A 25036-nucleotide genomic window follows, 5' to 3' on the forward strand; every position below is an offset into this window, starting at 1 on the left:
GCTACTGTCTGTCTCCTGGTGCCTCTGCTGCCCCTGCTGCTGGAGACGCTCCATGGCAGCCCTGCCTGGAGATCCCAGCAGCTCCTCCGCTCTCCCAGCCTTCCTCATGCCCCCTCTCCTCCTCCTCCTCCTCCGGCACCCAGGACTCCTTCCTCCCCAGCGCCCGCCGCCTCCTCTCCCCCACCCTAGCCCCCCCGCCGGCCGCCCACCCAGGGCCAGGGGGGCGCCGGGGGGCGCCCAAACTTTCCGATGGAGTTTCTGCGGGCGCTCTGGCTGTGCGTGGGGGTGGCGGGCAGCCTCCTGCCGGCGCCCTGCCAGGGGCACCCCCAGCCCTGCCACATCCTCGCCAGGGTCGGGCACACGGTGCGCCTGGGCGCGCTGCTGCCCCCGGGGGGAGCGCAGAGCCGGGTGCGCAGCGCCCTGGCCAGGGCGAGCCGGGCCACCTGGTTCCCCTATAACCTGAGCTTGGAGCTCGTGCCGGGGGCTCCCCGGGAGCGGGACCCGGCGTCCCTGGCTCGCTGGCTGTGCCAGGCGCTGGTGGTGCAAAAGGTGGCGGCCGTGCTGGCCTTCCCCCAGTCCCGGGAGGAGCTGCTCCAGCTGGAGTTCCTCTCCGCCTTCCTGGAGATCCCCTTCCTCAGCGTCGTGGGGCTGGAGCAGCCGCTGCCCTTCCGCACCCAGGTAAGGGGGAGTCGCTGCGCCCCTGCCCCCCGGAGCAGCTTCGGCTGGGCAACAAGTGGGGGGGTCTGGCTGGTCCAACCCAGCCTGGTCCGATCCCTGGGCGCTCTGCAGCTGGGGGGGCTCCTTGGCCACACAAGGGCTAGGCCAGCGGGGGGGGGGGGGGCACCCCGCTTCTCCTGTAGTAATTCCCCTGCTGGCAGGAAGAGGATTTTTGGGGGGCGGGGGGCTCCTTGCCCAATGAATCCAGCCCCTCCAACTCCCAGTGCAAGCTGCAGTTGGACCTTTTTCTCCTCCCCAGCATGAGCCCTGGTTGTCTGTAAGCCTGGGGGGCGGGGGGCAGTTCGGGGTGTCCAACAGCAGCACTGCAGCTGGGGGAGGGTTTGTTGTAGGGACTATTTTTAAGGGCGGGGGATCTGCTCTGTATGCAAAGGAGCAGAAGAGACTCCTGGCTGCAAATCCGCACTTGCAACTGGAAGCCTCTTCCCCTGGGCCTGCCACCCTGGAGCGTGGCTGGGTGGGCAGGGAGGCTGGGGAGGGCCTGCCACCCTGGAGCGTGTCTGGGTGGGCAGGGAGGCTGGGGAGGGCCTGCCACCCTGGAGCGTGGCTGGGTGGGCAGGGAGGCTGGGGAGGGCCTGCCACCCTGGAGCGTGTCTGGGTGGGCAGGGAGGCTGGGGGGGGCCTGGAGGGGTCCCTGGAGGCTCTGCTTTCTGTTCTCCTGGCTACCTTGCGCTTCCTTCCCGCCTGGAGCCTTGCCCCAGCTCGATCCTGTCTCTGGAATGACTCAGAAGGGCTGGTCAATACTTTAGCCACCTAGAAGGTCCCAGTGGTTTTGAGGTTTAATCACAGCCAAGTTCAGACCCATCGATCAGGGGGAATATTTATAGTTCGGGGTCACTTTATTCGCAAGCCAGGCCAGCCTCCTTCCCAGGTCCTTCCCCACCACCCCCAGGCACATGCGGGAGAGCAGTATTAATTGAAGTAGCGAGAGGGGGCAGGGAGCAGGGTTCTGGAGGAAAATGCCCCCCGTGCGAAGGAGAAGTTCACTTTAGGGCATGTGCCGTCCTGATCCTCGTGGCTTTAGTGCTGGGTGTGAGTTTGTGTAACACGAAGAAGCACCGTGCTCCAGGCTTCTTGCCACGAGGCAGGTTCAAGTGAGGAAGGTGTTTAGAGAACATGCTGATGTTTGTAGTATAAAATCTAAGGCCCCAGTCAGCAGGCAGATCCCAGCAGGGCTGTAGATATCTGTACTGACCATCCAAGGGCCTTTCAGATGAGACCTTAACCACCGATCCCCAGGCGCTCTTTGTAAGATTATGCCCTTGGCCTAAATGTCCCCAGTGTTGTGTGCTGGCTGCTGCTTCCCACCCCAGAGGTGGCTGCATCTCCACAGGAGCTGTATGTAAAGTCGGTCAGTTACCCGGCAAACAGCAGAGTTTGTGCTCTCAGGAGGAATCTATTTCAGAGTGGAGCCATAGCCAGACCATACCCTGCGATAACGCATCACAACAAGCAACAGACCCGCCACTCAGCTCTCCCCTATCTCAGCCCTCATCTTTGCCTGCCTCCCGTGCCCACTGTTCTCTCGCTTTTATTATGGTGAATTATTTCCATCACACACAAGGCTTTGTAAAGCAGAGGAGGTGGGGGGGGGTGAATTTTATTAATGCTACAGGAATGACTCTGCTGGTTGCTTTAAGCATCGCTGCTTTATTAATGCCCTGGCATTCCCTTGATTCGGAAACCTTTTCCTGCAGCCTCTGTGGGCTGACGGGGATGCAACGCACAGGGAGGGTAAAAAGTGACCCAGGACCCAAGAGGAAGCCAATTGATGCATGTCGATTTGGACAGGGTCTAATATTTCTTTGCATGGAGTTGATGTTACTATTTATGCATATAGGACAGCTGAGCTCTGGGAACTATCGGGATATTTATTTATTTCTATTACACTCGAGCCCAGAGGTGCTGCTTAGGGTGACCAGATGTCCTGATTTTATAGGGACAGTCTCGATGTTTGGGTCTTTTTCTTATATAGGCTCCTATTACCCCCACCCCCGTCCCAATTTTTCACATTTGCTGTCTGGTCACCCTAGTGCTGCTACATGCTGTATAGACTTAAAGGCCAGAAGGGACCATCATGATCCTCTAGTCTGACCTCCTGCACATCCCAGAACCTCACCCACCCACTCCTGAAATAGACCCCTAACCTCTGGCTGAGTCCCTGACGTTCAAATCACGGTTTAAAGCCTTCAAGTTACAGAGAATCCACCATTTGCACTAGTTTAAACCTGCAAGCGACCCGTGTCCCATGCTGCAGTGGAAGGTGAAACCTCCCCCCTGGTCTCTGCCAATCTGATCGGGGGCGGAAATTCCTTCCCAATCCCAAATCTGGGGATCAGTTAGACCCCGAGCATGTTGGTGAGACCCAGCAGCCAGACACCTGGGAAAGAATTCTCTGGAGTAACTCAAAGTCCTCCCCACCTAGCGTCCCATCACTGGCTGTTGGAGATCTAGATGTGCAGTGAGAGACAGTCTATGCTCCAGAAGAGCTTACAGTCTAAATAGATGCGACGGACACAGAGAGAGGGGAAACTGAGGCATGAAAGACTAAGAAACTTATCTCAGGTCACACAGCAGGTAGAGCTGGGGATAGAACCCAGGCAAACCTCACTTTAACCATTACATGTTTGAATCAATATGCTTGTCGATAAGGATAACTTGCAAAGCAAACCCTGCTGCTGTTGGAAGCTTCCACGAGGCTTTGTTTAAGGTGTTTACTGAGATATTACAGAATGATGTGCAAGGAGATAATGCTGCCCTTGTCTTGTTTACAATGTCACCAGAAAGTGAGAACAGGCATTTGCATGGCGCTTCTGTAGCCGGCGTTGCAAGTCTCGGATGATGACCTAACACACACTGTTCACGGGGGGAGGGATAGCTCAGTGGTTTGAGCATTGGCCCACTAAACCCAGGGTTGTGAGTTCAATCCTTGAGGGGGGCCATTTAGGGATCTGGGGCAAAAAAAAAATGGGGATTGGCCCTGCTTTGAGCAGGGGGTTGGACTAGATACCTCTTGAGGTCCTTTCCACCCCTGAGATTCTATGATATGCTCTTGAGTCCTGGGCCTGTAAACCACACTGCTTCTCCATAGATATAATTATGAACAAAATCCTAGACCCCCCTGTATGTATCTTCCTGTCCATATTGTACTTAATTTAGATTGTAAATTCTCTGGGGCATGGCACAGCCAGGGATAGGACCCAGGGGTCCTGCTGCCCAACCCCCTGCTCTAATCGCTTAGACCCAGGCTAGCTGGGGCAGCACCATATTCTTGTATGGCTGTGCAGTACAGAGAGCATTGGCGGTACCTTGTAAAGGCAAACCAAGCTCCCACGGCTGACCAGGCTGGCCTCTTGCTTACACAAATATTCTGCCCTCTTCCTTCGAGGAACTCTAAGAGCTTTGCTTTGCCACCTTCACGTTAGGCTTCCCAGCAGTCCCGTGAGATGCTGGTGCAGTATTATCCCTACAAACTGAGGATCGAAGAGAGGTTGGAATGCTTTCTCAAGGTCACACCACAAGCTGTGGGCAGAGAACAGGGACCCAGGAGTCCTGATGCCTGATCCTCCCACCCCACTCTAACCACTAGACTTTACTCTCCTCCTGGAACTGAGAACAGAATCAAGAAGTTCTGGTGCCTGCTCCCCTTTCTCTAATCACTAGATTCCTCTCCTCCTAGAGTTGGGAATGGAACCCAGGAGTCCTGGTACCATCCTCCTGCTCTAGCCACATAATCTCTCCACTGCCTGATGTGGGTATCTATAGAGAGAATGGGTATGAGCTGGAGTGAAATGTACCAACCACATCAAGCCCTGGTTACTTCACTATCAGTGGGAATAATCCCTAATTATTGGATCTGACTGCTTTCTTTCTTACCATTTCTTTACTGATCTCTTCCTCCCGTGCAGCAGGCTTGACATCAGTGTTAGGTCCTGTTCAGAGACTGATACCAGACTACTAGCTTGACAGCTGGCTCCCTTCTGCCTTGTGTCTAAAGGTGTAAATGGAGGTGTCGATCAATGCTGTTATGTTCCCAGCACGGACGCAGAGAAGTTCCATAAAACCATACAATCCTCTTGCTGGAAGGTTGCAACAGCGCAAGACTTTAGTTCTTAAAATTCAGAACAATAACGCAAAAGAACCTACAAACAGAGAGAGACAAAGCAGGCTGCTCCCTAAAAACAGAGCAGCACAGCTCACCCCACCTCACTCTAGGCTGTCTCTCTGCAGACTAATTGCTGGAACCAAGCTGGCATGCTTTCCTACAGAGCCCCCTAGCCTGCAAGCAGAACCAGGAAATCCCCAACACCTAAAGGAATAGCTTGTAATTTTAACATCATTTCCAATATGCCACAAGAGAGAAGTTTTTTCTCCTCCCCTTCCCTTATATTGTGGGTATGAGCTAAGGATGGGTTTGACCAAAGAACATCTCAGAATCAGTTGGAGCTCCACTGGAAGTAGGGGCACTTAGTGCCTTGCAGATTTGAGTCTTTAAATTACCATGTTCTGTTGCATTCCAGTCATGCCCCTCTAAGGGGTGTGAACATGGGTGGGTAAAGAGCAAGAGGAAAGCAGGTCTTGTGGATTGATTGCTGGGCTGGGCCTCCATGGCTGTGGGATTGAGTCCTTCCTCTGCCATCGACTCCCTGCCTGGCCTAGGACAAGTCACTTGACCGCTCTGTGCCTCATTTTCTCCATCTGTAAAGTAGGGATGATCTTTCCTTTACCTTTAGATTCTAAGCTCTTCTGGGCCTGTCTGAACAATCACGGAGGATAGGTCCATCAATGACTATTAGCCAAGACAACTCCATGCGCTGGGTGTCCCTAACCTCTGACTGCCAGAAACTGGGAATGGGCGACAGAGGATGGATCATTCAATGATTGCCTGTTCTGTTTATTCCCTCTGGGGCACCTGGCGTTGGCCACTGTCGGCAGACTTGCATCTGAAGAAGTGAGGTTCTTACCCACGAAAGCTTATGCTCCCAATACTTCTGTTAGTCTTAAAGGTGCCACAGGACCCTCTGTTGCTTTTTGTCGGCAGACAGGATACTGGGCTAGATGGACCATTGGTCTGACCCATTGGCCATTCCTTATGTTCTTAATGCCTGGCACAGCAGAGCCCTGATCATTACATAGTTAATGATCATGCAGTGTGAGGGTGCATTTACAGCTCAGCTTCCACCTGGTGTACGGAAGAAGAGTCGCTTCCCAGAGTGAAGCTCCCTGATCTGTGTAAGGGGATGAAGTTAACATCCTGCCCAGTGCTCCCGGCTGAATTTACCCCGCACAGGAAGTGATGAAATTAGAATTTTCTTTAAAACTTTTTATGAAGGGATCTGGATAATGGTGTGTGTGGGTGTGGGAGAGAGAGAGAGAGAGAAAGATCGCTGCTCTGGGTCTGTGCCACATTAGGTATTTCCATTCTACCCCCCTAACTTCCCTTCAGCAGTTTTAATTGGATGCTGGATCCTTCCCTTCCTGCCCTAAACGCTTATGCAGTGTTGCTGTCTGCTGTTAAACAGCAGCCGAGTTCCACCCCAGAGGCAGCTGCATCTCAGCATATGCTCAAACACTCTATGGACACGTGAGAGGTCCTCCTTGCACAGCTCCCACTTTGACGACGGCGCCCAATTATCCAGCCAAGTGTGCGATACCCCCTCCACCCACACCCCTTTAGTGTGACTGGGAGCAGAGCCAGAACCCCTGAGGAACTGTTTCTCCTCTTTGAAGCCTTCCCTCTGATCTCTTGGATTTGGTGCCCTCTCCTGGCCACTCGCCTCCTTGTCCATTTCCTCTGTGAATTGACCGGAGGTTTATTTTTGGCGTGAGTCAGGGCCGGCTGCAGCAGCGTCGTTTATGATCAGCCCAGGCAGGGTCCCAGGTGCAGGCAGGAGCTTGGGATAGGCGGTCTCCGAGAGGAAGCAGACCCTGCGCTGTGGCAGGTTTTATTCCCGGGTGTCGTTTTAGATTTAAATGCACGCAAAGCCACTGGTCCAGAGGCCATAGGATAATGGGACAGAGCCCAGCAGAGACCAATGCCCTCCATGCCCCAGAATAGCCAGTCGACACACCAGACCCCTCCCCCATGGTGAATTCACAGGAGCCTTCCCTCCCGCATCAATTGGAAATAACTTATCCACCCCGTTTGGAGACAGAGGCACCCTCCTAGTCCTGTGGTAAGGCTCACTTCACCATCATGAGCAGGTGGGACAAGAGGTCCAGGCTGCATGAGTGCCCGCACTACCCTCATGCAGCATGAGGGGGCGCTGGGCATACCCTGGTCCTTTTTAGCATGGTGAGCCCAGTTCCCTCGGTCATTAAACGCTGCCTCCCTAAAGTTCCTCTTGTAACTTCATCTCAGTTTGGCCCTTCCTGTCCTAACCGGCGGGGCAGCCGTTCTGGGCAGCTGTTAAACAGCTGCTGTGTTCCACTCCTGAGGTAGCTGCACTTTAGTGGTGGGAGGAAACGATCCCCATGTCTCCCTTACCTAATGGCCAGGAGGGAAGCTCTGAGATCTTTGGGAGGGAAGTTCAGTAGATGGGCAGAGGAGGAGAAATGCCTCTAGATGACACTGAGTTTCTGGTGTGTCCACATGAGCCGCTGTCGCACCCCCTGATTACAGTACAGCCATATCTTACAGGTACGTACAGCGCCTAGCGCAGTGGGGCCCCCAATTTCAGCTGCCACTAATATAAAGACCAATAAGTAAATCTCACTCGTCATCTCTGGGCTTGCAGAATCCCTTCCACCTGCTCATGGACCGGAAGAGCCCCCTGGAGACCCTGGTGGACGTGCTGGACAGCGTCCTGCAGACCAACGACTGGCACGAGATCACCCTGGTGCTGTGCCACGCCTGGGACGTTTCTGGCTTCCTGGATTTCTGGACCAGCAACACCGACCTCTTCCTGAGAACCATCCTGGACCTGAGCTACCTGGATGAGCCGGGCGCCGCCCGCTACCTCCGCCAGCACTTGGAGGAGCTCAAGGAGCTGGCCGGCCCGGTGCTGCTCTTTGGCTGTGACGCCCGCCTCTCACGGCTGGTGTTCAGGGCGGCCTCAGCGTCCGGCCTGATGCTGCAGGACTTTCACTGGATGCTGGGGCACCCGTTGAACGTGGATGAGCTGCAGACGGAGGGGCTGCCCCTGGGCCTCCTGGCTTACGGGGAGGTCAACAGCCCCACGTTGGAGCAATTCATCCAGGACGCGGTGGAGTTGGTATCCCGGGCCATCTCCAGCGCCATGTACATCCGGCCCGACCTCACCCTCATCCAGAGCATGGTGAACTGCAACGACAAGCACGTGGAAGGCTCGGAGTCCTCTGGGCACTACCTCTCCAGGTAAGCTTGGAGCCAGCCCCGTCAGCGACTCCTAGCACGTGGGCCAGTGTCTGTCTCGCCCAGCCGCTGCCCCCTGCTGGGGCATCTGCTTCTCTTTGAACATTCAGACAGCCAGAGACACTTTCCTGCCATGGCGGGCTGGGCGCAGAGGGAGGTTGCCAGCCGGCAGCAATGCCCAGCCGGTCCTCCCACACCCTCCGATGCCCCCTACTGGTTGGCCTTCCTCTGCATTTGATTTTTAGTGCAAGAACCGGGGTCTCTCTGTTTAATCTCATGGGGTGGGCCAGCGTGCCGGACGGCGAGAACTGGGTTTTGTCTCAGGTCTTAATGCTGACCTGCTGGGAGACCCCGTGGCATGCCACTTCCCTTCCCTGTGCCTCAGTTTCCCATTTGGGTGAAATTCTCCGGCCTCTGCTCTGCAGGAGCTCAGTCCTAGATGGTCATAATGGTCCCTTCTGGCCTTAAAAATCTAAGGTTTGTCAGACTGGGTCATAATAGGGAGGCAGTGGAAAGAGCACTGACCTGGGACTCAGGAGACCTCCCTTCTATTCCCGACTCTGCCGCTGACCAGCTGGGTGACCTTGGGCAAGTCACTTCCCCTCTACGTGCCTCAATTTCCCCAGCTGTATGATGGGGCTCACAATACTGCCCTCCTTTGTAAAGTGCTTTGTGATCTTTGGGAATGAAGCAGTTGGCGTTGTTATGTTAATACCTTGCAATCCCTCTGTCGGGGGAGGGGTGAAGGGAATTATTTATTGTTATACAGATGGGGAAACTGAGGCACCAAAAGTCACTTGCCCCGGGTCAATACAGCAAAGCGGTGGCTGAGCTGGGACTAGTCTCCTGAGTCCAGCCTGTGCTCTGACCACTAGGTCATGCTGCCTCTTGGGAGATCAGCAGTCTGCTCAGGCACTAACCATTTCCTGCCAGAGGCTGTGTCTGTGCAGAAGCTGTCTGGGAAAGGGACTTTGTCTCTTTAAATCTCTGAGTAACGTCAGCAGAAAGCTGTTGTTATAGAAATATGAATTTTGCTAAGGCCCCGACAGCCCGGCAGAAGGCAGTGTGTGGGCAGCGTGGGCTGGATCCCTTCCTGACCCTCCCAGCAATCGGCCCAGGCCCTGGAGCATGGCATTTGATTCCCGTTAATTACAGCTACCAGCATCACTAATGGTCCAACTGCTTTAGAAATGCAGCGAAGTGCTGCCCCCTCCTCGGGGCCTCTCTGGCAACTTGGGCTCGTTCTGGAGACACTACTAGTGTCTTAATGAGGCTGTTCCAAGGCCCGGGAGAGGGAGTGGGAGGGGAGCAGAGGGAAGGCGAGTGAGAGATGGAAGGAAAAGGAGAGCCGAGGAGAATGGAGCTGATGCCAGAGGGAGAGGCAGCCTCAGTGGGGCAGAGGGTTGTTTTATGGGATGCTTTGGCAGCCTTGGATGGAAGATGGAATTCACACCCCCTGCCCGCACACGCCTCTGCAATCCCCTGTGCATGTGCATTCTGACATGAACCCATGTTAGCACTGACACACATGGGCCCATGCTCACCTGCCACACCCAGAGGCCCAGGCGCTCAGACATGCACGGCGACACACACATGGTCACTTGTCCAGTCTGCCATGCAAAGATATGCACACACACATTGTTCTGCATGGTTGCATGTCCAGTCTGACATGGGATGCTATGCACACACACACACGGCCCTGCATGGTCACATGTCCAGTCTGACACGCGATGCTATGCACACACACACACACTGGCCTGCATGGTCACATGTCCAGTCTGACATGCAAAGATATGCACACATACACACACTGCCCTGCATGGTTGCATGTCCAGTCTGACACACGATGCTATGCACACACACACTGCCCTGCATGGGCACATGTCCAGTCTGACATGCAAAGATATGCGCACACACACACACTGTCCTGCACGGTTGCATGTCCAGTCTGACACACGATGCTATGCACACACACACTGCCCTGCATGGGCACATGTCCAGTCTGACATGCAAAGATATGCACACATACACACACTGCCCTGCACGGTTGCATGTCCAGTCTGATACGCGATGCTATGCATGTGCACACACGGCCCGGCACACACATCAACACCGCTCCTCCTTACACACGTGCTGACATGCACCTGGGAGGCCCTGAATTTCCCTGCCTGTCCGGCCGGTCTGGTAATAATCAGTCCCTTTATCCAGGGTGCAAGACATTGCTGCTGAAGATTCCCAGCCCCCAGCCCCAGGGCGCCCCCACCCCAGCTCTGTGAGTGCCCCTGCCCTTCTAACACCCTCCGTTCAGCCAGTCCCCAAGCAACTGCCCAGCACGGAGCAACCTCTGCTCTCAAAAAACATCGACTGAAGCAAACTCCTTGATTTAGTGAGTGGAACCAGGCTGGGGGAGGCCCCCCCAGGTCAGGTCCTTGGGGCTTGGAGCAGCCTCTTCAGGGCCCTGAAGAGCAGGGGGTTCTCAACCTGGGGGGACAGATCCTGGCCGGAGCCCAGCTAGATGGGGGAGATCGGTGCAGAAAAGGGCGAGAATCCCAGTATTTCCACTGCTGTGTTCCCTCCAGCCCCCCGGGTCTCCAAACACTCGTCAATTCCACCTCCTGCCCCGACCCGCCTGATGGCCTGTGCAGTAGATCAGCTCCCCCCTGCCACCGTCCCAGCCCGGGGCCCCTTGTGTGCTGGGCTCCCGGTGGCCAGACCCTGTCTCCGGCTCCCTCCCGGCCCCCTCGCTGTCGCTCTGTGCTCAGCTCCCCACCCCGGGGATGTCAGGTGCCCAATGCTTCCTCTCTCCCCTCCGCCAGGTTCTTGGCCAACACGTCGTTCCACGGGCGGACGGGGCGGGTGTCTGTGCGGAAGACGTCGCTGGTGCACACCGAGCACCGCTATAGGATCTGGAGCCTGCTGCGCGACTCCCTGGGGGAGCCCACCTGGGTGACGGTGGGCAGCTGGCAGGACGGCAAGCTGGAGGTGGAGGAAGGGTTCTGGCAGACCCAACTGCAGCGCAAGAGCCCGGGCGGCGGGGGCGGCTTCTCACGGGTGAAGCTGCGGGTGGTGACGCTGGTGGAGCACCCGTTTGTCTTCACGCGGGAAGTGGACGAGGACGGGAGCTGCCCGGCCGGGCTGCTGTGCCTGGACCCCCACACCAATGACTCGGCCGTGCTGGAGGCCCTCTTCGAGGCGCTCAATGCCGAGAACGGCTCAGTGCCCCTGGAGTACAAGAAGTGCTGCTACGGCTACTGCATAGACCTGCTGGAGAAGCTGGCTGAGGACCTGCCTTTCGATTTCGACCTCTACATCGTCGGGGACGGCAAGTACGGGGCCTGGAAAAACGGGCAGTGGACGGGGCTGGTGGGGGACCTGCTCAGCGGCACGGCCCACATGGCCGTCACCTCCTTCAGCATCAACTCGGCCAGGAGCAAGGTCATCGACTTCACCAGCCCCTTCTTCTCCACCAGCCTGGGCATCCTAGTGAGGACCAAGGACACAGCCTCGCCCATCGGCGCCTTCATGTGGCCCCTGCACTGGACCATGTGGGTGGGGATCTTTGTGGCCCTGCACCTGACGGCGCTCTTCCTGACCCTCTACGAGTGGAAGAGCCCCTACGGCATGACCCCGCACGGGCGCAACCGCATGAAGATCTTCTCCTACTCCTCGGCCCTCAACCTCTGCTACGCCATCCTCTTCGGGCGCACCGTCTCCAGCAAGACGCCTAAGTGCTACACTGGCCGCTTCCTCATGAACCTCTGGGCCATCTTCTGCCTCTTGGTGCTCTCCAGCTACACGGCCAACCTGGCCGCCGTCATGGTGGGGGAGAAGACCTTCGAGGAGCTCTCGGGGATCCACGACCCCAAGGTGGGAGGGCCGTTGCGCTGCCTCGGAGGAGGGAGGGACCGAGGCATCGGGGGAAGTTGCCGTTTTCCCTCCCCTCCCCACGCTGGTCTCCTCTGCATCCCGGTTTCCTTTGGATGGTGGCCACTGCAGCAGCCCAGAGCCCTTAGCACCATGCTGGGGTCTCTTGGTCAGGCCCGACTCCAAGGGGAGAGCGCCCCCTACCAGTCACTTTGCCGACTCCAGCCGAAGAGCGGTGTTAGCGCCAGGCCTTTCTAAACTCGTCCACGCCGTTCCCAACCCGTCGTTATGTCGGGCTGTCGCCTGGAGCTTTGCCAGTCGAGCCACCCACCGCACCCCATTTTCCCAGCTGGCTCCCGGCTGCTGCTGGTTCTGGGAGCGACAGGGGGTGTAAAATCCAGTGGATGGTTCAGTAGGGGGCGCTCTTCCCTCAGAGCCATCTCTGAGCCATTGGCCCTGCAGTGCTGGTGCTGGCTTTTGAATGAGATTTAAATCCAAGGTCCTGTCTGCTTGCAACCTCAAAACCCCAGGGTCCTTTTTCTATGAGTTGGGGGGGGGGGTTCACCCCGAATCCTGGCCAGATTCCAGTTGGGATAATTCTGCCTCCCCTGCAGTTCAAGCTAGATGCAGCATGCTTCCTCCCCTCCTGTCCTGAACCGCTGCTGTTTGCAGAGAAATACCTCCACCCAGGGCCGGCTCCAGGCACCAGCCTGGCAAGCAGGTGCTTGGGGCAGCCTCTTCGGAGAGGGGCAGCAGGTCCAGCTGTTCGGCGGCAATTCAGCGGACGGTCCCTCACTCCCGCTCGGAGCGAAGGACCTCCCGCCGAATTGCCGCCGCAGATCGCGATCGCGGCTTTTTTTTTTTTTTTTTTTGGCTGCTTGGGGCGGCTAAAACCCTGGAGCCGGCCCTGCAGCCTCCACCCCAGAGGTGGCTGCATTCCGGTGGGAGCAGTGGTGCCAATTAGGGGAGGCGCAAACCCTACCGGTTTTTGCATTTGCTCATAGTTCCATACTAAATCAATACGGCTGATGCCAGAGCCGTCCGGCGCATCGCTCTGGCTGCATGGTTACACCCCCGCTCAAATTTAGCCCGGTGCTGCCCCCTGGTTCACGGAGTGTCTGTTCCTGTATGGAAGCATGCAGGGCGGCCCCCGAGAAATCAACTTGTGCTGGCGCTGGCCCCTGCACTGTGTAGCTAAGAGCGGAGAGACTCCCCGGCCGGGGGCGGCGGGGGGGGGGACTGGCATATGCCCCCGCCCAAGAAATAACTTACTTGCTGCCTGTGGGTGGTGGGGAATGGAGCCCGGCATGTACAGCCAGCGACTCCGGGTTAGAAGGGACAGGCTGATGGGCTCGGGGTTCACTGCTTTGACCCCAACCCCTCCCTGGCTCCCCTATTGGTATTTGCAAGCCACCCGCCTGGTCCTCTTTGCAGCTGCACCATCCCTCGCAGGGCTTCCGCTTCGGCACCGTGTGGGAGAGCAGCGCCGAGGAGTACATCAAGAAGAGCTTCCCCGAAATGCACGAGTACATGAGGCGCCATAGCGTCCCCACCACCCCCGCCGGGGTCACCATGCTCAAGTAAGGGGGCAGCCGCAGCAGGGGCAGGCGCAACATGTGGGGGAAGGCGGGCGTGTGCCGCTGGCTCATTCACGATGAACTGGCCGGTACTGTAAAGAAACTGGGGGCTGGGCTACCTCCCCTCAGTGCGTTGCACCAGTCTCCACAGTGCCCACTGCTGGCAGAGGCTGGCCTGGAGTAGGTGGGAGGTGCCCCCACAGCCAGAAATCCTGCCCTGCTCCCCACAGCACCCCCTGCTGGCAGAGGCTGGGCTGAGGTAGGCGGAAGTGCCCCCCCCCCAGCCAGTACCTCTGCCCCGCTTCCTACAGCGCCCCCTGCTGGAAGAGGCTGGAGTAGGCAGGAGGTGCCCCCACAGCCAGTGCTCCTGCCCCGCTCCCCACAGCGCCCCCTGCTGGAAGAGGCTGGGCTGGAGTAGGCGGGAGGTGCCCCCACAGCCAGAAATCCTGCTCTGCTCCCCACAGCGCCCCCTGCTGGGAGAGGCTGGAGTAGGCGGGAGGTGCCCCCACAGCCAGTGCTCCTGCCCCACTCCCCACAGCGCCCCCTGCTGGAAGAGGCTGGGCTGGAGTAGGCGGGAGGTGCCCCCACAGCCAGTGCTCCTGCCCCGCTCCCCACAGCGCCCCCTGCTGGAAGAGGCTGGGCTGGTGTAGGCGGGCACTCCCCCCACAGCCAGCGCTCCTGCACTATCCTCTTTTGTAATCGGTGGCTATTTACCCCTTAACCCGCCAGCCACTTCTTGGGGCCGGGGAGGGCGAATCCAGCCAATCAGCCTCTCCCCTGTGCTCCCTTTGCCAGGACCGAGCCCCCCACGCTCAACGCGTTCATCATGGACAAGTCCCTTCTGGATTACGAGGTCACCATCGACTCGGACTGCAAGCTCCTCACCGTGGGGAAGCCGTTTGCTATTGAAGGTGAGCTGCTGCCTGGGGCCGGTTCCCCTTGGCCCACGGCCCGAGCTGCTGAAGGCACCGGTGCCCTGCCCCGGGAGAAGGGGCATCGCTTGCGTGGGACTGGGGCGCAGCGGTAGGCGATGGGTGGCTTTAGTGCAGTGTTGATCTGTGTTAAAATGGCTCAGCGTGGCGGGTCTCTGCTCCGGCTGCCCCCTAGGGCAGTGGGTGCTGCCTGCTGCTAGATTCACTTTGCTTATGGGCCCCCCCACCGCAGACAGCTCCTGAACTTTGGTCACAGCTGGAGCTAAACTGGGGACCTAGAGGGGAAAGGCTCCTTAGTCCAATGGCCGGATCCACCTCACTACCCAGCGCAGATCTAAAATGACACTGACCCCAGGCCGAGGGGCTGTAGCTTCCAGTGCCTTCCAGCCAGCAGTGAGTGCTCCCCTGCATAAGCCGCACAAAGCCATTGTCTCCTTCAGAGAGACGCCCCCATCGCCCCCGCAGCCTGAGCTTCGCTCCCTGGTGAGTCCACAGCCTACGTGCCCCAGGGACCCGCAGCGCAGACAGGCTCTGCTTGCAGCAGCGGTGGGTCCGTGTCGCGATTCACCAGGCTCTCCGCGGGGCGCGCATCCAGAGCAAGGGACTAGCAAAGCAGAGGAGCCCTGGTGTGGTGCAGCCCCTCACCTGGGTCCAGCTGTGTGCTAGCTACGCAACAGCTGGAGACCGTAGTAGCCCATCTGGCCTGGTCTCCTAGGATGTTCATCGTCCTTCCTGACCCTGCCCTGGACAGTGAGCCTGTGCCCTGGAGCATGAGGGTTTGGCCTACCATGATCCTGGTTTGGCTAAGGGTGAGCAAAGGCTCCAGGTGCTGCTTGCCCTCTTCTCTCCCCACCCCGATCCCTTCCACCTCCTCTAATCTCCCACACAGCCTCCGCCTCTCGTCCCTGTGCAGCAGGGCTGCTGGCTGATCTCCCCTCATTAACCAGGCTGCTGCCCCGGAGCCGAGAGGGAAGTTAAATGAAGCCCCCGCGCTCTCGCCTGCCGAGCTGTGACTAGAAAGGGAAACAGGGAAGCGAAGGCAGCCCCGTCCGCGGGGAATGAGCCAGCGGGCCCGGCAAGGCAAGGCAGGCTGCTGTGTGTCACAGGGCCCATGACAGCTAGCAATGGCCACACCACTAGGAGCAAAGCTCATGGGTTTTTCTCCTGGGGAGACCAGACGGATTTATGGCAATGGGGCCAACCTGTCTTATGATGAGAACAACTTACCTCAGATGTGCAGGGCATAGGGGGGAGCAGCCCCCCCCTGCACTAAACCACACTGGGCTGTGTAGCTGCAGGCACTTGGCAGACCAAGGACACGGTGTGGCTTTAGAGCCCTGAGAAAACCCCCCAGTCAGCCGGGCCCGGGCGGTCCAGGTTCATAGGCCAGCTCTGTTACCTTGCCCAAGTTCCTCCAGCTTTCAGGAGGGCTTGTCACCCCATTGAGGCTCGGCTGCTGCAGTGACGGGGCTAGAGGGGGCAGGAGCTCAGGGCTTTTATTCATTATTTGCAGGGCCGGTGCAAGGAAGTTTCGCGCCCTAGGCGCGCCCTTGCGCCCCCCCCCCCCCCCCAGCCCTGTGGCAGCTCCCCACCCCAGTTCACCTCTGCTCCGCCTCCTCCCCGAGCAGCCGCCCCCGCTCTAATTCTCCTCCCCTCCCAGGCTTGCAGCGCCAAACAGCTGATTGGCGCTGCAAGCCTGAGAGGCGGGAGAAGTGGAGCAGTGACCGTGTGCTTGGGGAGGGGGTGTAGGAACGCTGTAAAAAACAATTGGGAGCACCGCTTTTTGGCACCCCCAAATCTTGGCGCCCTAGGCAACCGCCTAGTTTGCCTAAATGGTAGCACCGGCCCTGATTATTTGTATTGTGGTAGCACCTTGCGGCCCGGATGAGATCAGAGTCCTGCTGGGCTCGGTGCTGTACGCTCACTGCCCTGAAGAGCATCCTCTAGCCAGGGTGGGAAGAGCCACAAAGGCCACAGGAAAGGATGTGATGCCCAGGGCTGCTGGCTCCCTGTCCACCCCCGGGATGGTACTTCTCTCTCTCCCCCCACTAGGCTATGGAATCGGGCTCCCCCAGAACTCGCCCCTGACCTCCAACCTCTCTGAGTTCATCAGCCGCTACAAGTCGGCCGGCTTCATGGACCTGCTGCACGACAAGTGGTACAAGATGGTGCCCTGCGGCAAGCGGGTCTTGGCCGTCACCGAGGTGAGGGCGGCCCGGTGGGCTCTGCGGGGAGGAGACGTGGTGGGGCCCAGGCTGCCACTGAAGCCTTGTGTGGCAGGCGGAGGGGGCACTGACCCACTCCTCAGCCTAGGCTAATCCTCCCCCCGCCCCCTTTCCCTTCCAGACGCTGCAGATGGGCATCTATCACTTCTCCGGGCTCTTCGTGCTGCTGTGTGTCGGGCTCTGCGGCTCCTTGCTCACCTCCCTGGGTGAGCACGTCTTCTACCGCCTCATCCTGCCCCGCATCAAGAGGAAGAAGAAATTCAACTACTGGCTGCACACGAGCCAGGTGAGAGCAGCTGGACCCCAGCCCCGCTTTCCTTAAACGGCCTGCCCCCCGCTGGGCTGGGTTTGGCAGCTGTCTGGGCAGGGCCTCGTGGTCCCCACCAGCCCCGTGCTTCAGGGTGCCCCTTCCCTAGCTGGCCCAAGAGCAGTGGTGCTGGGGTCTGAGTATTTATTGCTAGTAATTATTTGTATTAGTGTAGGACCTACAAGCCCCACTCATGGCCCGGAACGCCCCTGGGCAGCTTTCTTTTCTCCAGCCTTGCCTGGGTGGGACACAGCACTGCCACCCATAACATGGGGCCCAGACAAAGCCCCTACAGGGCATCTTCTGGCATAGATATTGCCCTAAAGATTCCCCTCCTCTGCCCCTGGCCCGGTCGCACACTGTCCTCTTCCCCGCTGCCTACATCCAGCAGCTGTTGGGACTCCTCCCCCACCCCACCCCCAGCCCGTAATTCTCCCTTCTGCAGGAGCCCCGGAAAGCCACTCTCCGAGGCACTGAATCAAAGTTCAAGTAACCCTGAAAAGGCAGAGCCCTGTCCTAACATCCCCCCAGCCCTTTCCCTGGGGGTCTGATTCCTCTCCGCCTTTGCACTTCACAGAAAATCCACCGGGCGCTGAACGTGGGCTTCGAGGAGCAGAAAAACCAAAAGCTGAGACTTGAGAAAAGGTACTAACGGGGCAAAGCCCCGTTCCACCTCCGCCGCCGGCCTGAGTCTTCACCGCAGGTTCGGCAGCTCCTACTGTCCAGCTGCGGCAGTAGTTTAGAGCAGAGGGCTCTCGCCCCTAAGCAGCAGTGCAAACAGGTGGCTAATGGTCCAACACCCCCTGCCTTCCCACAGGTGTTAGGGTAGCTGGATGGAAGAAGGGTGCCCCGCCCTGGAACCTTGATGGCCACCAGCAAATAGTCTTGGGTGTAAGTGTCCAGCTTGGAGAGATGAGGATCACCCAACCCTTCTAGGGGGAGGACCCTGCTTTGACCAGCTGTTGCCACCCTCTCTCTCAGGAAGGGCACAATGAGGGGGGGGAGCTATCTAGTCAGCTGGGATGGTAGACTCGGCCCTGAAGGCTCGACTCACCCTCTGCCTGTTTCACTCTGAAGGTGCAATATTCAGAAGAGCGAAGAGGCACCAGCCCCAAATGCCAGCCAGCCAAGCTGGAACAACCTCAGGAAGGCCACCAGGAAAGAGGACAAGCGGGTGCATTTCAACATGGAGCAGACGCCCTCTGAGCCGGCACAGGAGAGGGAGGTGCCCGTGTGGCACTGCACAAACGGCAGGGTGCCCCAGCCGGAGGAGTGGGATGCTAGTGAGAAGGAGCTCAGGGAGCTGGAGGGACGGATCCAGGCAATCAGGGATCAGCTGAGAGCGGCCCTGGTGCGGAAGAGCGAGCTGGTGGTGGCGTTGGGGCCCACCAAGAACATCCGCATGCTGCCTGTTAAGCCTATTGTGGAGAAGAACGAGGACAGGTAATGGGACACGGGCCGTTCAGGTTCCTTTTGAACTCAACCTTGGAAAACCAGCTGCTGTTTCCTTTCACGTCTTAAATCAAACCAGAGCCTGGAGAGCACGTGCAGAGGCTCCTGGTTGGGGAAGTGGCAGAGCTGCCTAGGAAGTGGGCTGTTACTTTAGCACAGATCACAGCAACCAGGAAACGCTCTCCAGGTGGGTCAGGGCCCAACTGTTTTGTTTTATATTAATTCCTTCGTATCGCAGTTAGGACCCAATTCCCATTAGCTGCTGTCCTTTGGTCATGGCAAACTTCGAGATTCCCACATCAGGCTCCTGCCAGGTCTGGAAAGGAGAATCTCACTTACAAACGATTTCAGTTACATATTGATTACTGCAGGTGTGAGGACAGGACTGGCTTTTCTCAAGGAGGAAGTTCAGGTTTAGTTCTTTCCCCACTGCCTCGGACTGAAGAATTCTTCCCTCTTTAAAACAGCTGTTTGGGGAAACTAGATGGAATCTAATGAGGAACTAAGAACCGGTGTCTCAGGCTAGGAAAGCCTGTGCCCAGTTTAGGATCCCTTCTCTCCCCAGGGTGGGTGTGAGGCACGGAACAGAGACCAACTCAAACTTTCCCCTACAACATCTGAGGGTGACAGTTGTCCAGGGATTTAGGTGATGCAAATTCTAAGTGTTTCCTTTCGCTAGCAGCAGCTGTAACATTAACTGTAAATAAAATGTACAAAGTTCAAGATTTTAACTAGAATAAAAGTAATGCAGACTTCTCCTCCCACCCACCCCCTTCAGATTCTGCAGGTGGTTAAAGTGTGTGTGGGGGGAGGGGGTGAAAATGCAGATTGACTCGGGAATCTGCTCACTAGCTCCTCCAGCCCCCAAGTTTTTGGAAAGAACCTCTGTCCAGTTCCTGCACCAGCATGAGTTTCTCTCCCGATCTCTCCTTCACTCGGAGCTGTTTTTTGAATGCAACGGTCAGCCTGGGATTAGGATTTTATTTAGTGAATTAAGATTCGCTTTAGCCAGGATCCTCTCCCAAGGCACAAAATTGCAGAATTTAAGTTGACAGAGCTACAGGGAAGTTAATCACAAAACTGTATTTCTGAGTAAAGCTGGGGGTGGGGGAAAATCTCCTTCCACCTTCATCCCAGCAGCAAAAGGGTTTTATGGAGAGGGTAACTTCTCTTCCGTCACCGCAGGACTCCCTTGCCAGCAATGAGCAAGCACGAAAGATGGTTCTGGTTAAGACAATCTCTTCGTTTCAGGCAGCAGGAAAGTCCTGGCTTGTCTCAGCTCTGATGTGATGGAAGATCAGAGATGTAGGGATGAGAATGCAGCAGTCCATATACATAAGAGGGGGGCTGACCATGAGCCCTGCAGCATTAAAGGTCCAAAGGGTGCTGTCCAGCCCTTTGAAGTCTGATCAGAAAAAGTATTTTTTAAAGGGAGGTCAGTAAATCAGAGATGGAAACCCTGGGGGCTCAGGTCCAGACCCTCAAAAGTATTTAGGCTGCCAAGTCCTCGCAGCAGCTTCTCCATAGGGCTGTGCAATGAGCCTCCAGCCAGAGGCTGGGTGCTCTTCTATCCCTCCAGTGTTATTTGGGGGGCGGGGTTGGCCTGGAAGACCCTGGGCAATTCCCTGCTCCCCCACAGACTCCTTGGGCAAGTCACTTAATGGGTGTCTCAGCTCCCCCTCTGTAACAAAGAGACTTTGTGCCCTACCTCCAGGGTGGGGAGGTGCTCAGATCCTAAGACAGTCTCAGACCTAGGCGCTAAGTGTAGGGGATACTGCCCAGACTGAAGACCAGAGCCACACAGGTCGAGCCTGCCCAGGACCCCAGCACGAAGCGTTAGCAAAGCAGCACCACTGAAGCTGTTAGAGATAATATTTATTATATACAAACACATTTTGTACATTAATTAAATAGAATGAACTCTACCCTTCATTCAGCAAATGATTTGGTTCATTCCCCCCCCCCCCCCCCCAAAATCCTACAGCTGTTTCTGCTGCCTTGTGCTCTGTGACCTTTACAACCTGCCTAGAAGCAGCATCAGATAATTGAGGGGGGAGATGTTGGCTGGACCCCATCTCGCTCCTGGGGAGGTTGGGTGTAGTGAGAGGGGTCCACCAATGTATCGGGCCCTGGCACGCGCTCTCCACCTCCAGCAGCAGCAGGTACTCCCTAGAAAAGGTTTCTGGGGAGGAAAGGCGAAGATACTGTCGGGAACCCCTCTGCGCTGGGCAGCCACTGCCATGGCAAAGCCTTCGATCACACCCCACTTCCCCACCCAGCAGCGCCTCCCCCATGCGGTAAGCAGTGGAAATGCCTGAGGGCCTCATTCCTGGGAAGGAAACACCGGCTGCACCTACGGGCTGCTTAGCTCATGTAGACAAGGATGGAGCCCCAGGACAATTCCACAGCTTGGGCACCACCCCCCCGGAGACATGCCTTCCAGTGCCCCTCTAATCAAGGGGGGCTAAGCCCCACCCTCCCCCATGGCACTTCCCTTTTCCACCACATACGCTCCCTTTTCCTGAGTTTATCTCCCCTCTCAGAGCCTTACTGGGGGGAACCGCCCATCACCTACCACAAACCCTTCTCCAAAGGAAGCAGCTCCCAGGATGGGCATACCAGTGCCGGCTGAGTGAACTAGAAAACTCTGCTGCCGATAACAGGGTGGTTTCTAATGCAGCCTCTCTAACTTGGGTACCAGATGTCACCCACTACAACTAGTTAGTAAAAAGATATAGAGCCAGATAGCCCTTGGGCAAACTACAGTCTACCAGGGTGAGACACTAATCTCACAGCCAGCTTTGCCTCTCCTTTCAGTAGGACAGTGCTCCAGCTTCCTTTTTGCCAGGGAGGAGAGGGAGGGTTTATCTAAATTTCTTCTTGGCTTCACTGTTCGGGCCCTTTGCTTTTCTACTGAGCCATCGTGAGTAACAGTTTTCTACCTGCAGTCTCCCCTTCTGGCCCTGTGCCAAGGGAGTTTCTCGACTCATGGAAGGGCCCAATCTTAGGATGTGAAGGTGTCCCACGCATGGGACAAGGCACTGAAAAAACAAACTAAGCCACCAAAGCAAAGAGTGGAGCTACCGGGCTACACACGCGTCCCTAAAGGCTCTTCCGTGAATTATGAAGCTATAGTTCAGTTTCTAACGACTGTTTTCAGGCCACAGCCCCCGGCTCTAGCTTACTCAGTCTATGTGCTATGCATTTAAGGTGCTGGATTCAGAGAGCCCCTGCCGGAGGCCATGTGGCAGCAAGAAGAGCTGCTCTCCTTTCGGGGGTGCAGCGGGAATGGAAAAGGGAGGATAGCCATGGGGATCCGTCCCAGAATCAGCCTAGATGGTTCCAAGCACACCCCTGCCACCTGCCAGGGAAGCGGTATGACCCTATCAGCTCAGACAGCACTGACTGGCTCTTGGAGATCTGTTAGCACAGGAAAACAGCCTCACGTTTCACCTCTCCCAGGACAGGGTGGCCACTGGTAAGAGGTCAGGGGGAGAGGGCAGCAGAAAGATGCTTAACTACAGCTAATCGAAGCCCTATTTCCCAGCTTCTCTACTGCAATGCTATCTGGTAAAAGTGCACAGGGCTTAAGATGCACTTTCCCTAGCGGAAGGCCAAGCTTGCTGATTCCCTCTGCTGCCTTCTGTGGATCTCCAAAGGAGACCTGAACACCCCCGCCCCACACACATTCTGTTACACAAACTGCAGTTCTAAAAGATAGGAACGCCAGGAAACTGCCACCCGTATCTTCTCCCCCCATTAACACAGACTTGTCTCTCGCCCTTTAAAACCTCTGCATCTTTCTAAAAATAGATAGAGCTATATATATATATAATTTGTCTTTGCAACCGCCAACTTTACTCTTTTGCTACGTAGCCAGAAAAAACCCTATACAGTCAAGGCCCACATGGCTGGTGAGGAACAAGAGTTGAGAACAGGGAGATTCAGCTGCAGACAATCAGCTAGATGCTACCAAACTGTCAGAGTGAAGATGTCAAGCAGCATCCACTGAAGCTCCCATGATGAAAGGAAATGACTCTTAGCTCCAGCAAGTGGTTTCTGACAGCCCCTGAGGTTCATTTCCATTTCAGTGGATGAGCTTTCCCGCCTGTCTTTCCAGGAATACACCACATTAGATGCAACTCATCACACTAAGATTTTTTTTTTTTTTTTTGGTTAAAACAAAAAAATTGTTTAGTACAATTTGGGTCACACTTGCAAAGGCAAGTAGGGCTAACGACTCAGTCCCCAGCAGCTGATCCAGCCGGCACAACTGGAAGCCCTTCCTTGTAAGAGCAACGCAGGAGGGGTGGGAGAGGAAGAAGGGGGGGGGGGACCACAGAAGTGTGACGCTGACTAGCCCGAGTGCACCAATCCTGCAGCCCTGTTGTCTGCCCATGGCTTAAGAAAAACGTGGGGCCCCAGCAGCTCGCACGCGGTGGAGAACCTCTCTCTGCAGGTCTAGTTGCAGAGGGAGGCTGGGGATTCATGGCTAGTCACACATACACATTTACTGTCCAGGGGAGAAATGTACTGCCTCTATTCTGTGCTCCAGCCGCTTTGCCTCCACTAGAAGGAATTATGGGGGAGGCATGGGGGAGAAACAAGAAATCCAGATTCCTTCTGGACTGCCAGAGAACAAGGAGAGAGAGAACAAGCTCAGGACAGGCTCCTGGACTCTGGTTCCGAGCGAGCTTCGGAGCAGGCTGTACTGTCCACTGCTGTTGGGCAGGGGGCGGTCTCCCCATGGTCCCCAAAAGCACTATCCAAATGCTTGACCAGATCAGTATCTTGCGTGAGGGGCTGAGGGGTCTCTGCCAGGTTACTGTTTGCAACACAGTCCTTTCCGCTAGGTTCTGCTTGGCTCAATGACTCCCCTGCAGCCTCAGTCTGCTCGGGAAGGGAAGGACTGGGGACAAACGCACCATCCTCCTGTGCTGGGACAAGGGGGGCACTGGCAAGGGGGGTAGCTGGTGTCTCTTCTGCACCAGGGGGCGCATCTGTTGCAGTAACCACTGCTGTTGAAGAGACCTCAATAGTAATGGAGCCCATAGCAGTCTCCACGTGGTCGCTACTGACTCGAATTCGGGCTACCAAGCTTGAAGCAGCAGCGACCGCAGCATCCTGTGGGCTCCCATTGGCCATGGCTTCGTGCACCATGTTTGGCTCCAAGAGGGTAGTGCTCAGGTCAGACAGAAACGAGGCTTCGGTAATGATGGCGGCAGTTTCAGCTACCCAGTTCAGATCACTCCCTACGGAAGAGGCTGTAGCAGCTGCAATGGCAACGGCGCTGGGATCCTCGCCGGGAGCCAGAGAACTGGGGCCGCTGCTTTCTGCGGCAGGACCGGCTGCCGGATGGGGCCGCCTGCCGCCCATGTCGGTGGGGGCGGCTGTAGTGTTGTTGTTGAGGTTGTCCTGCAGCGTTGTTTGGGTCCCTTGACCCACCTGCTGGTTCTGCAGCAGCATCTCTTGGATTCTGATCTGCTGGAGGATGGCTGGCAGCTCATAATGATGGAAGAAATAGATCATGGAGTGCTAGGGAACGCAAAGGGAAAGGAGTTACTTGTTGGCCAAGATCTGCCAAAGAGGTTTTTGCTGCAGCCCTGTAAAAAGCCTGTGGCTTGGTTCCCTTAACTGTTGTCATCACGAGAGCAGGGGAGCGGCTAGGCTGCTCTGACTCATACTGGAACCGGAAACGTTCAGGATTTAGCATCAAACCGAGACATTTTGGGAAGGATTTTCCACTGTGGTACCTAGAGGCCTCTCCAGCAGCTTAGTGGGGCCACAAAAGCCCTGCAACCAACCAGGGGATCACAGAATCCAAGCCTCTTGAGGAGGGATGGGGAGGAAGGCAGCAGCCAGGAATATCTGGAGTTTCTATGGCCAGCTGACTGCAGGCTTACAGCTGGGGCAAGGTGTCAGGTCATCAGCCAGAGACACTCAAGTCCTCTAGCCACAGAGCAGGGACATCCGGCAGCAGCAGTTAAAGCATCTCAATACCATTCAGGCATCACCTGCATGAAGAGTTCTGCCTACGCCCAGTCAGTCCCTGGCCCCCGAGTCACAACCCTCACAAAGAGATCATTTAGGAAGGTGCCTTATGTTATCTGGACAGCTATCCAGTGGGAATTTGACTGAGACCCCACTACCTCCCCAAAACTCACTTGCCATTAACCCTCAATCATTTTATGGGTCCAATTTTAAGTCCCTAATGGCCACAGATGGATTTGAGCCCATGACCTAGAAGTCTAAGGCCCTGTATCTTAAGGGATTTGGCAGTTTCATCCACCCTCTATCCTCATGTTCCCAGAGAGTGCACAGATCTCTTGGTTAAGTGAAGATTTCTGTTCAAAACCAACTTTGTAACAGCTTTTACAGAGTCTACATTGTGGCGGTCAGTGACTCAGGGGTAATTTACTCTAGTCTGTGTCCATCCATGCATAGCCATTCAAGTGGCCTGATCAGTTTCTGACTTGATATTTTAAGCCCTAGATTTCTATCCAGCTCACTCATAAGGTTAATGAAGTGACCACGGGGAGAATTAGCACTAAGACATAGATCTGTCTCATATAACCCGCTCTCTACCTAATGAGCGGCAAAAGAAGGCCACT

At 56.4% G+C, this 25036-nt stretch overlaps 2 protein-coding genes across 3 annotated transcripts in view; one reads left to right on the forward strand and one right to left on the reverse strand.

Annotated features, from left to right (window-relative positions):
• The first annotated feature begins 97 nt into the window (after positions 1–97).
• Positions 98–19189, forward strand: GRIN3B (glutamate ionotropic receptor NMDA type subunit 3B). Its single transcript, XM_008168769.4, has 9 exons — positions 98–678; positions 7473–8071; positions 10885–11935; positions 13367–13512; positions 14305–14420; positions 16494–16645; positions 16788–16952; positions 17551–17618; positions 18051–19189. The coding sequence occupies exons 1-9, from the start codon at positions 250–252 to the stop codon at positions 18418–18420; spliced, it is 3096 nt and encodes a 1031-aa protein (XP_008166991.2). The 5' UTR covers positions 98–249; the 3' UTR covers positions 18421–19189.
• A 1094-nt stretch (positions 19190–20283) lies between these two features.
• Positions 20284–25036, reverse strand: part of TMEM259 (transmembrane protein 259) — a 30660-nt gene continuing 25907 nt past the window's right edge. For both annotated transcript variants that reach the window (XM_005281047.5, XM_005281046.5), the window contains exon 11: positions 20284–23960. In XM_005281047.5, coding sequence (XP_005281104.2) covers positions 23085–23960 — 876 coding nt within the window. In that variant the 3' untranslated portion in view covers positions 20284–23084. The remainder of the gene's footprint in view (positions 23961–25036) is intronic.

This window comes from Chrysemys picta, chromosome 25, assembly GCF_011386835.1.
Source record: "Chrysemys picta bellii isolate R12L10 chromosome 25, ASM1138683v2, whole genome shotgun sequence".
NCBI lineage: Eukaryota > Metazoa > Chordata > Testudines > Emydidae > Chrysemys > Chrysemys picta.